We start from the raw sequence: 12,608 nt of genomic DNA, 5'->3' as shown, positions 1-12,608 counted from the left end.
CACAGCATGCGCTGGTTTGAGTGTTGGGATCCGTTCACCCAGATAGAACCGGGGCAGCCTGCGGCCTAGTGGCTACAGGCCGGAGCCCGGAAGGCTAGTGGTTCAAGCCCCGGTGTAGCCATGTTAGGATCTACACAGCTGTTGGGCCCTTGAGAAAGGCCCCTAACCCCACGTTGCTCCAGGGGAGATTGTCCCCTGCATGGTCTAATCATTACATTACATTACATGGCATTACATTACATGGCATTTAGCAGACGCTCTTATTCAGAGCGACGTACAACAAAGTGCATATTAAACACTAGAACAAGTGCAAAGAGGACCTGAGAGGACAGTATAGTTCCGAGTCCTAGTGTAAACATGCAGAAAATCAGAACACTTTAAGAGTACAATCAACTTTCAAACTAGTATACCACAATTGCAGCTAGAATACAAAAAATAACAATACCTATACAAGTAACAATATCTCAACAACAATATAATCAACTCTTATCACTTTTGGATGACAGTGTCAGCTAAATAACTAATGTAGTCTGTGATATTTGGTAATGGCCCCCCCGGCTCTGAAGCGTAGCCCCGTTTGTTTAACGCCTCTGCTTCATACATTTATTTCACAACTTTTTTCACGACATTTTCTGAATACCACAGCATCAGGTTCTGTGACAGCCAGCGCCCCTTTAGGAAGTTTCACCCCGCGCCTGGCGGAGGCTGAGGTGTGATATCGGAATGCTGTGCAGTTCCTCTCCTCGCAGATTCCAGTCTGAGGATGAGGAACGTGTCTCGCACATCTGATTTGAATCACATTAATAGTAATGCTACTCTTACCTTTTGTTTCTCCTGGAAGGGAGCCAAGTCGACAAAGCTTTCGACAGGGTGCGTTCGCTCCGAATAAGTCATAAGAGAACTCGTTGCACCCTCCTGTTTTTGAGGATAAGAATTTCTGAATTTTGTCTATTTACTACCAACCCTTTGTTTGAGCAAAGCCCCCCCCCTGCACCCCACCCCAAATGCGTTCAGTTCCATCAGAAATGACTGCTTTGCTTATTTTCTTTGCCTCCTGGCCAAATTTCCACAAAGTGGATAGAAAATAGCCTGTGTTTTCCGCTCTGAGAGTGGAGCGGACGCCATCGTATGTGTCCTCCCACTGGGCCGTGTGGCACCCCGGCTCGCTTCGGCCAAACCGCCAAACAACCGCGTCAGTGTGCGTCGCCCGGTCGGTCAGGGGGCCGCCGCTGCCCCGCGGGCGTGCTGAGGGAGAGACGGGTCAGATGCTCCGGACGGCACTGACAGCTGACCGTGAGCGGGAATGTGCGCTTTCCCCTAGTCGCTGAGCTTCACCGTCGCTGAGAGAGGGGCATTGTGGGACGAGCCTTGCAGTGTCCCGCTCATCCTCAGATCAAGGCTGCACGATACGGGGAAATGTGGGATATGCGATAACATTGTTGAATATTGCGGATATGACCTGCGATGAATAAACAAATAGTGCGCAATGTCTTTCTGATTTAGTTGCACTGCTAACAAAAGCAGTGTACCAGGCAATGAATAGCCGATAAAACATTAGTCTCAATATGCTTTTATTGAACAAATTGCACATGAACAGCCAATCAATTTAACAGAACATCAATTTAAATATATCCTATTCATCGCAGTTTAAGCAGTCTTTTGCGATGGGTTTTTTGTGAGAGCGACAAATATCATGATGACGACAAATATACGATATATATCGCTCAGTCTAGCTCAGGTGACACCTGGTGGAGGTTACCTGAAGTGGCTCCTCTGTCACGCCTGCCCCTGATCTGGGATCAGTGGGGAGGGCAGTGATATGTTGGCACACATGGGTATGGCTCCTTAATGTTGAGTGAGTGGGGATGGCCTGTGGGGTTAAACGGGGTAAGTGCAGAGGCTGAGCTCCCGGGAGAGACCCCAGGAATGCAGCGGTGTCTGCTGTGGTTTTCTGACCCTCTCCCCCTGGTGTTAAAACTGGCAGGACTGCTTCACGGTGGAGGGGGAGGATCTGAAGCATGACTTTGAGCGGCTGCAGCTGGCCATGGAGATGGTGGGGTTCCTGCCGACCACACGAAGACAGTGAGTCCTCACGAGTCGCTGTGCGCTCAACGCTCGCACGGATGCATACACACACACTCACACACACACACACACACACACACACACACTCACTCACACTCACTCACACACACACACACACTCACTCACACTCACTCACACACACACACACACACACACACACACACACTCACTCACACACACACACACATACACACACGCATACACACACACACCTACACACTCACACACACACACACATACCCACACAGTCACATACACACACGCATACACACACACTCACACGCACCTACACATACACACAGAGGCATGCACACAAAAACACAGACACATGCTCTCTGACATATCACCTGTATACATACACACACACACACACACACACACACACGCGCCCTCTGACACAGGGACTATAAATACTCACACCCACATGCACTCTGACACAGGTACTGTAAATACACACACACGCACACACACACACATGCACGTGTGCTGTCGCGTGACTGAAGCCCAGAGTGACAGCACTTTGTCTTAGGGACGTCTGACACGCTTTGATTCCCCCTCGCTTGTGCAGGATCTTCTCTCTGCTGTCAGCCATCCTTCACTTGGGGAACATCCGCTATAAGAAGAAGACCTATCGGGACGACTCCATCGACATCTGCAACCCTGAAGTGCTGCCCATAGTGTCGGAGCTGCTCGAGGTATGAGACCTTTGACAAGCCTTTGAGCCTGCAGTCTATAGACAAACAGCTCCTGTGCCTGTAATGACCCCATCAAACCCCCAGTGACCGCCCCCAGCCTTCCGCCTCTGGGGCATTGTCTGTAAGAACACATTCTGATGTACAGTTGACCCATCCTAGTTACTTAGGAGCAGTGGGCAGCCACAGTGCAGTGCCTGGCTACTCCAGTTCTGAGACCAGGCCTTGTTCAAGGGTAATGGTAGGAGCCCACCTGACCAGATTTTTCTGTCAGAACATTGTATATATAGATATATTCGCCATAATAAATATGAATTCTTCTACTTCACATTTTCAATTGATAAGCTTCAAAAGCACTGGTGAAGGTACATCCTACAAGTGCTGATTTGAGATGTTAATTATGATTTGATTAATAATAATGAATTATTAAGATTTGAAATGTGATCGTGTATCTGCATGACGTGACTGTAGATGAATGGGACTGAGCTGTGACAATGACCCCCTGTCTGTCAGTCAGTGCTGATTCTGCGTTATGGCCTCCAGGCAGCTGTGTCTGCGACTCTCTGGGTCGCCTCTCCAGGGAGTGATAGATGGAAAATGGGATTCCTTCATAAGAGTCTGGTTTGCATGCAACATATAATTTGATCATTTATAATTATGTATGATGCCTTTGGCTGGGTTATTGAGTCATAAGACCATTTCTCATTTCATTTTTATGATTTTTTTTTTTTACGTTTAGACTGTAGCCTGAGGAAAAGTTGATGCGCTGATCTTGTTTCCTGAGAACAGCCCTTTTTCACCAGATGTGCTGTTGTGTTCTCGGAACTGTTTTCCCCAGTTTTCATCCGTGTAGCTGTCCTGACATTCTGCAGGCCCTGTGGAGGCTTGTGGGAAAAGCGCTGGTTGTTGGTCTAATATCAGCCAGTCCTGTAGCTCCCCACTTCCTGTTTCAGCTGCTAACTTCCTCCTTTTCCCCCTACTTTGTGGTAATTTCTCTCTCACACACACATACATCCTGCACACAGCTGTAAATGAGCAGTAGTAGGGTTTGTGGTTTTTTGTGGTGTATTGTGTTTGTACTTGCAAGGCTTTAGTATTCAGTGCTTTGGACTTCTCTGTATATTTCTCTGCATGTTATTACGTTTGACTGAGGAATATCCTCTTATCTCTGCGAGAGGAAGCCTCGTCGGCAGAGGTGGACAGGAGGACTTCCATCGTGGTTTTGCATGAGAGCCCGGTCAGCCACGATAAATGAATCCCACATGCTATCAGAAAGGGAAACGGGTCCATTACTAAAAGAAAAAAAAGCCTGCACATTCTTGTTTGAAATGGCAGATGTCTGAGCCCTGCCCGGCCCAAGTGGCGTGGCCTTCCTGTAAATACCCGAGGTGACACCCGACAGACAGACAGACTGACTCTCGGTCTGGAGGCCGGATGAGCTGGAGTGGTTACAGAGCGCGCTCAGGCCTCTGTCGGCATCAGCCCCCTTCCTCTCAACAGACGCCGATTCATCGAAATGACATCATGTGATAAAAGTCATGTACGTGTAAAGAAAATGGCCTGGTCCCCACTAAAAACTTCTGGTCCCCACTAAAAGTCCAAGTACTTGTTTGTGATACTGGTTAAAATGCCAGAGGACATCGCAGCGATTGGTTTCAGATGATGCAGAGAGGAGCCGACAGACATGTGCACGCAGTATGTGCCAGAAGCTTCGTTTAGGGTGGGATCCAGATGAGCCTGTTGTGGAAGAATAGGGAATTGTGGGAAGGAATGTCCTGGGTGCTGAAAGGTGCTCGACTCGTCTCAGGTTTCATCCCAGGAAGTGACACGGTGGCGTACTCAGTGACAAGGCGGCCAGGGCCAGGGGGAGGGTGACGGGCTGGTTCGGCTGTTTGCTTTAGGAAGGGCGCACTCCTTTCCCCAAACACCAGATGCACAGTTTTCGTATCCAGCTCGCAGGGTGGGGTTCGATCAGCAGATGAATTTGAGCTCCAGACCCTCAGCCACAGTGCTGAACGGCCTCTCGGGTTTCTGAAGAGAGAGGCACCAGAAAGACAACAAGGAAAGAAAGTACATTAAAAAAACGCTTCAAAACAGGGTAAATTGAATAAGTGGAAGCAGTTAGTATGGCAGAGGAAGCGGGCTGGCTGGGGGCTCAGTCCTGCCAGATGTGGAGGTATGCGGCAGGCTGTCAGGCTGACTCCTCCTCCGCGTGTTATTCCAGGCAGCTCCGCGGCACTGAGGTCATATGATGTCACGTGGCGTGCAGGTTCCCCTGCCGCGGGGCCATGGCAGGTGTGTGTGCGTGTGTGTGTGTGTGTGTGTGTGTGTGTGTGTGTGTGTGTGTGTGTGTGTGTGTGTGTGTGTGTGTGTGTGTGTGTGTGAGTGAGTGAGTGAGTGAGTGAGTGAGTGAGTGAGTGAGTGAGTGAGTGAGTGAGTGAGTGAGTGAGTGAGTGAGTGAGTGAGTGAGTGAGTGAGTGAGTGAGTGAGTGAGTGAGTGAGTGAGTGAGTGAGTGAGTGTGTGTGTGTGTGTGTGTGTGAGCTCGATACGGCACACACCTCGCTCTCTCTGTGAAAGGAAGGCCCGTTTCTCCTCCAGCTATTGCCAGCTGTCTGTGTTTGCCCCCGGTCACTCTCTCGCCTCAGAGCGAGTTCTTTTGGGGTAAAAAGGGAAATAAAAAAATAAACTCAAGTCCCGGCCAATTTTGAGTTCTTTGTTTTTCTTTTCCCCAAATGAAGCTAATCTTACCCGAGGTAAAGTTTCCAGGATGTGAAATTGACAGGCTCATTCTCAGTCACGTTCAGCAGTCCAGGAAAGATCAGCTGCTGACGGATGGCCGCTTCCAAACGGGATGCATCCCCTGTGGGACACGGATGTGATCCCTGGAAGAGCGGGCTGTGGGCCCCATGCCGCATTAGTGCAGGGACCCCCCCTCACACCGGGGGGGCCGGGGCCTGGGCTCCGCAGGGCCCTCAGAGGCTGCTCCTGCAGACCCACAGGCCCTTCCTGCAGAGGCCGGGTTCAGAGAGAGGCAGGAAACGGGTCCTCGGGGGTGATGGCGTGCAGCGCCCCTCACGGGGGCCAGGGCCCTCAGGACGTGCGTTGTGGGGCCCCTCTGTGCGCATTCGGCATGGGAGGTCGCGGGGGCGCACGCAGGCGAAAGGAGAGCGAGGCTTTGATGGCTCTCCATGACAGCTGCTTCTGAGCACAGCCGGTGGCACGAGAGGAAGCTGAGGGCTGTGTGTTAATTAGAGTGGGCTCACCCCACCAAACCCTGCTGGACAGATGGACACAGTCGCAGTGATCCACTGACTCATAAGTAACAGTGTGATTTCTCCAGTTTTGTGAGTGTCGGTGCTAACTGCTCTTGAAGGAGGTCAGGGTCAGTTCCCAGTCTTGTGCTCTGGTTGGAGTTTATCCCCATTTCTGTCAGACAATTGGCCAGGCCCGGTCCACTGGAATTCATTTCCACCGTCACTGCCTAAGGGTCACTTCAGATCTGAGATGTTGAATTATGTACGAGCTAAGCCCCAGGGTGACGTAAAAGGCCCGTACTGTCCGTTCTATTTCTTAGGATTTTCCACAGTCCATTGACAGCTGGATTACCTTAGCTATGGCTCTGTCTGTCAACCTTGAACCGTAAGCCCTGGCTTGAAGCCCTCTGCTCAGTCTTACAGCGCGCCCATTGGCACGCTCCTTGGACTTTCCAGTCACAGCCCTTTACTCCGTTCCCTAGCAACAGTTGTCCTTGGCGAACATGCCTCAGATGTCTGAGGAGTCCTATCACAGGCCTGGAGAGGAGTCACCTGATCCCTGCCCCCCCCTTGCCCCCCTCCACCGGATGTTTACAGCACAGACTGTGCCGGTGGCCCATATGTCAGTAATGTAATTGGAAATAAATCTTTCTCACGACCAACAGTGCCACTTCATGTATCTTGGCATACTTTCAAGCTCGTAACAAAACAATCAGCAGGATTGAGATCTGGGCTGTGCGTGCTGTGTTTGGAGGATGGGGTATGTTTGGGGGGGTTTCTGCGTGTCCCTACAGCCCCACCCCGGCTGGAGCGACCTTGTGCTCGGCGCACATGATGACAGAGAATCCATTTCGCGCGCCGGTCCCCAGGGCTCATGGGGTAAAAGGGTTCCCCCTCGGGGGCCGATGGGGGCTGTGTGTCTGAAGTGATCTATGCATGCGTACGGTATGTGTGCTCATGCCATGTAAGTGCATCCACATGACACGGCTGCCCTCCAGGTTCTGTTCCAGCTCCAGCCATCCTCAGAATGCACATAATTACAGTGCAGACAGGATTTTTTTTTTAAAGAGAAATGTCGTCCGAAAGTAGTTTCCCACATAACGTAGAGCTATCGTGCTTAGTACACACATCCGACAGGATATTTTTACACTCTCTCAAAAATCTACCAATATTTCCCCTTCCGCTCTCCACGCAGCACTGAGTGATATGGGCTGAATTAATTCGCTTTTTTAAATTTAATTTAAGCTTTTATTACTTCTCTTGGTTTCCTGAGTTCCGCTGGCTGTGCCAGATCTGTCAAGCCGCTTTGGGCATTTTGGCAGCTCCTCGCTGTGCAGATACTGCAGTGGGAAATCGACTGAAAGCCATCTCTGTCTCTCTTCACAGGTGAAAGAAGAAATGCTGTTTGAAGCCCTGACCACACGGAAGACCGTGACGGTGGGGGAGAGGCTCATCGTCCCCTACAAGCTGGCTGAGGTGAGGGAGACACGGCCACTTCTGACAAAACCGGAGCCCAAAAAATGATGTTTTGCACATCGAACTGCATTTTGTTTAAACCAAATTTTGTCTCTTTGCGAGATGATTTTCATGATTTCTTGTTTACGGCATTCGCACTTCCTGCCTTTGCAGAATTGGCTTCATGCTATGTGTCACGCCTGCCTGAAGGCCCCTGAATAGAAAGGGCCCATTGTTCTGCTGTTGGGTCAGGGCGTGTCACACAGGCTCCGAGTCACATGGCTCTGCTGTCCTTACTTATATATGTGGCACTTCCTGTAGCATGTGACCTCGGCGACTTCCTTTTTCCTTTCAAACACTCTATAGTTTTCATACTTCCTCCGAAAACAACAGCGGGTTTCCTGGTTACCGAGGGTTCCCGAATCCCGTTTCGTCACATGCGGGTCGCATTTCCTGTCCTGGGCGTTGCTTTTATGAGAATTGAATATGAATGCATATGATGCATTAGTCATTTTTATAGCAAGCTACTCTTAGTAAAACAAAGTTTTACTAGGAACCAGTAAGATGACCGTTGTCAGAGGAAGGAGCAGATCCGATGTTCGTCGTTAGAAAACAGGAAAGTTTATTACAATCAGGAAAATGTTCCAAAGAGCAATGGTGTTTGGGGTGTTTTAAAGGATTACATTTGCATATATTCAAATATGTCTACAAATCCAAGTGTAACCTCTGATTGGTGGTAAGGAATTGCGCCTATCCCGAGCACCTCGGATTGAGCCATTCAAATCCCTAATGGTTGTGAGGCCTTGCCCCGCTCCCCCCTGGAGTCCAGTGGAAAATCCCCAGAGGGGGAACCTTGAAACTGATAGCGGTCATTATCATATGTGAAGTGGTCCAATACACAAATTCGTCTGTCTCCCAACACTGCTATATAGTGGCGGTTATTACACTCAAGAAAAACTAGCTTGGAAAAACAAGTCACTGTGATCGGTTGGCAAGCAGAACAGAGAATATACCACGCCTAACAGTCTAGCTACTGCCGCTGACTGAATGCTGGCTGTTAACAAAACAACTGAGTGTACCCGATGTGCACGAAGAGCTATAATCCCGTTTGCTATGTTTTGAAAAGAGAATACGATTCAATAAACAGAATCCGTGTTGGATCATAAATATGATGCATGTAGACACGCAGGCAGCGGACCAGGGACTGGAAGAATTTGGCCGGTCAGGAGCCCTGTGGCTGTCCTGGCATCCCCGCGATTGGATCCCTGTGTTCAGGGCCTGTGTGCGATCCCCTCGTCTCCTGCAGGGTCATGCGCGACAGACGTAAATACGAAGTGACACGTAGCACATGCGAGATCTGTGATTTTGTGGTTCGCGCTCGCACAGGATCTCACTGGAGCGAGGCCTGTGGCTGAGCTGGGTATTGTGAGCGTCTTGATGCTCCGCTAGCGTTGGCCAAATAATCTGCAGTGTGTACCCCATTGCACGGCTGAAAGGGAGTTTTGACAGTGCTAATTGCGCAGAGTGTACGTGAATACATTACAGCGCTTTCATCGTCAATACCAACAGTCACTCAGTCGGACAATAGTTTTTCTGCACCCTGTCATAATGTTTTAGGTTAATAAATTGTACTTGTAATGCTGCTGTGGTTTTGTTTTTCCTGTTGAAATGCGTGCAGTAATGGAAGAAGGCTGGCAGCGTCCACTCTGGCTGCATGGCTGACTCAGACGCTGACTGTTGGTGTCGTTCAGTTTTCTGTGCCTGAACCAAAGCAAGCTCTAATGTTCGAAAATAACTGTCATTTCAGCCTTGAAATTAGATTACGTCTCGATATTAGTAAGTATAACCGTCTTTATTTTGCTAGTTCTCTTTTCATCAGCCTTGTAAGGGTTAATGGTATGCTACTCCAGAGAGAAGGAAAAGAGGGTGAGAGTGAGTGGTGCAGGAGAGGGAAAGCGAGAGGAAGGAAAGTGTCGTAAGAGTTGAAATGTTTCTGACATTGTGCCGAATATGGCCAGGACCTGTGTGGGACTGCTTCCTGTTGTCCTGGGTCAGGGCTTTTTGAGAGTGCGTCTCTGCCACCAGCCACAGCTTTCGTTGGACAGGCCCCCTGGGGCCTTCTGATCAGGCGGCCGTATGACAGGAGTGTGACCGTGAGGCAGGTAAACCCTCTCCTGTGTGGCTCATGCCAAAGGTATAACCAAAGGTGACTATTCCACTCCCTGACAGGCCTTCAACTGCGTGTGCCGCTCCCCAGTTCTCCTCTCCAATGTCTCTCTGATACATTGAGACAGAAGAGGAAAAATATGTTTTTTTGCCTTCTGCAGTGGATATTCAATCCCAAGTTTATAAGCAGTGTGCTTGTATTTAATTTCATTAGTTTCACCCACATTTCCATCGTCTGAAATCAAATCTTTTTTTCTTTTGTATTATTAGTTTTCAGAGTTTTCAGAGTTTTGCATTCCCAGCCTCCCGGAGCTAATTCGCTCTCTGGATCTTCGGTATCGGACCGAAGACGGGCGGGAGGAATGCTGAAAGCGGAGCGCGGCTCGTGAGTGCCGGGGCGATGTAACAATAGCTGCGTTTCCCTCCCTCTAGCCGTCGCATTCAGCTGGAGATTGTGTGTCTGCTGCCGGAATACGCTCGGCACTGAAACCATAATCCTGCCTTTTGGCCCAGTTGTGGCCTCTGCTCCTGTCGTGTTGCAAATAAGGAATGTGAAAGAGGCTTAGAGATGTTGAAGGGGAGCGTAGTCGTGCATTTTTGTACGATTTGAAAAATAAATTCACACAAAAAAAAAAAAAAGCTGACGTGCAGCCATTGCTTGGAGGCCCTTGAGTCCCGGCAGACGGTTCTGCTTTCAATCCCGACGAGCAATTTAATGCCGTCACAACTTCAGGCTCTGTCCAAAAAACGAGATTGATTCTGCATGGTTGTGGTCGTTCTCCTGATGCTGCAGGGTCTCTGAATTTCAGTCGTTCCTTGCTGCTGCAGTCACATTTCAGGTGACTTGCCCGGGGGGAGTGGGAGGCCCTCATCTCTCAGGTAGAAGGCATCAAACAAACCTCTGGTGTTTCAGCTCAGGACAGGGAGAGCTGACTGGTGTCATGTACAAAAATTGCAAGGTCACTGTCAGCTCCGTCGTCAGAGAGATTGACGTCTTTGTTTACCAGCCACTCGAAGCACAGCTCCGGGCCCCGAGACTATCCAGTGTTATATAAACCCTGTTATTGTATAAGAACCCTTCAAAAGAGTTTGGCAGGGATTGCTTCTTTTGGAAAGAATTTCTCTCACGACAAAAGCATCTCCTTTTCCAGCTGTCTTGTTTGCTTGCTTGACGAGCGTCGGGTTCTGCGATGCTCTCCATTGTTCTGCGGTGGCACGGATCCGTTGGCCGAGGTGTTCCTTTGAGTCCCGCACCCGTCCCAGGCCTCTCAGAAGGACTGGCATGCTCATGAGGTGCTTGAGCTGGACATTAAAATCGCCAGGACCGTTCCCTTTTCTAATCAACTCTGAATGGCATGTGCAATTTTAGATAAGCCGTGGAGTAACCTGGCAATAAAGGATATTATTTTGGCTTCTCTTCCTGCTTCCTGTCTGAAATGGGGAGCTCTTTTTGAAGGGAGAGACGGTAACACTGTAGGCACCAGTGTCTACAGTACTTCTGAAAGCTCATTACCCAGAGGTACCCTCTTTATATTTCGTATTAATGTTTGTGTTCATAAAATGTAATGATGGGCCTCGCCAATTATTTGCCAAGCCGTACGATAGGATGCCTCGGTCCCCCGGACTTTAAAGGCCTGGAGTTCATCACGCTCCTATTCAACTTCCAGTGTATAGCTGAAAACTCATAATGTCTCAGTCTCTCTCGGTAAGACTTGTCACGAATGTAAACACCGCCGGGTTGTTTTCCTGAAGGGGAATGTATGGCCGGGCTCGATCAAACGGAATGTGAGGAAGGCTTGTGTCCCGAGCATACGCAAACAAGTCACTGTGCATACGGTGAGCCAGTGTAAACAGAGCGCTCTCCAAGGCCTCTGGCGGCCGCCGTTCGCCCCCGAGAAGCGAGCAAACGAGCGGGAGGGTCGAAATTCCTGGCGCTCTTCCGCCCTCGCTCTCCGCATCCTGGTGTAAGCGCCGTGCCTCTCTATGGCTGGCGTGACCATCATGTCACTTACTAATGAAGACTAATACCTTTCTGCTGTCAGGGAGGGAAGGAGGGGGTCTCTGGTATAGGAGCATCCTCAAGAGTGAGAGAGCTGGCACAGGGACAGTTAGTGGTGTCTTTAAGAGACCTTCTGCCTTACGGCCCTCCTCGCTTTCCCTGCTCGGAGGGAATGGTACAGAGAGCCGCACCTGGATTAAGCCCCTCGGAGTCTATCAGGTTTTTTATTTCTCCCCAAAGGGATTTTAGTGATCATGGACGAATCGCAACAGATGATTTTGTGTGGAATGCACAAAGCAGGAAAGGACACAGGCTCACTTTGACTGTCTCTGTCCTGCATATTACCGCAGGCTGTAGCAGGGGCTTGTTTTCCCGCACAGCGAGTGGTCTTCTCAAATCCAGCCTGCGCTACAATGACGTGAGGCCAAGACGATGGCGTAAACAAACTGCCAGCGTGCCGAATGCTCCGTGCTCGGCAGATGTGCGCCTCCAGACCTCAGCTGAGGGAGGTGTGGACTCCTCGAGAGCTCTGTGGATCTCTGCTGTCCTGTGCCCACAGGAGGACTCACGATAGCCCGTTTAGCCTTGGCCTCTTGCACCGTTTCCCGGAACCCGGTGAGAAAAAGAACAGGAGGCTACGGAGTTTATTTTCATTTGCCACCATCCATAAAAAAAAAATAGAGGCCTCAGCTGGAGGCTGACGTCTGTGCTCCAGGGAGGGCCCGAGGGGGCCGGGGAGGGCTGGGGGCCTCGGGGAGGGCGAGGGGAGGAGGGAGCCCCAGCCACGTGCAGTGGAGCCCCATGTTGGGCCTTTGCACCGCCCCAAATCCTCGACCCGTGTTTGCAGACTGTTAGAGAGAGCGGACACGCTCATTAAACGCCCCACAGCAGCGTCTCTGATGAGAAACACGGCCGCTTCTCACTGAGGGGGGAGGAAGCACGAAGTCTTGCCAAAT

The 12,608-nt window shown here is 50.2% G+C and overlaps 1 protein-coding gene across 6 annotated transcripts in view; it reads left to right on the top strand.

Annotated features, from left to right (window-relative positions):
• Positions 1-12,608, top strand: part of LOC133110948 (unconventional myosin-IXAa-like) — a 146,352-nt gene that overhangs the window by 77,849 nt on the left and 55,895 nt on the right. For all 6 annotated transcript variants that reach the window (XM_061221074.1, XM_061221075.1, XM_061221076.1 and 3 more), the window contains 3 exons: positions 1,985-2,082; positions 2,654-2,780; positions 7,419-7,508. In XM_061221074.1, coding sequence (XP_061077058.1) covers positions 1,985-2,082; positions 2,654-2,780; positions 7,419-7,508 — 315 coding nt within the window. The remainder of the gene's footprint in view (positions 1-1,984; positions 2,083-2,653; positions 2,781-7,418; positions 7,509-12,608) is intronic.

The sequence above is a fragment of the Conger conger genome, chromosome 15 (genome assembly GCF_963514075.1).
Source record: "Conger conger chromosome 15, fConCon1.1, whole genome shotgun sequence".
Lineage (NCBI taxonomy): Eukaryota > Metazoa > Chordata > Actinopteri > Anguilliformes > Congridae > Conger > Conger conger.
This window is presented reverse-complemented; position numbering and strand designations above follow the sequence as displayed.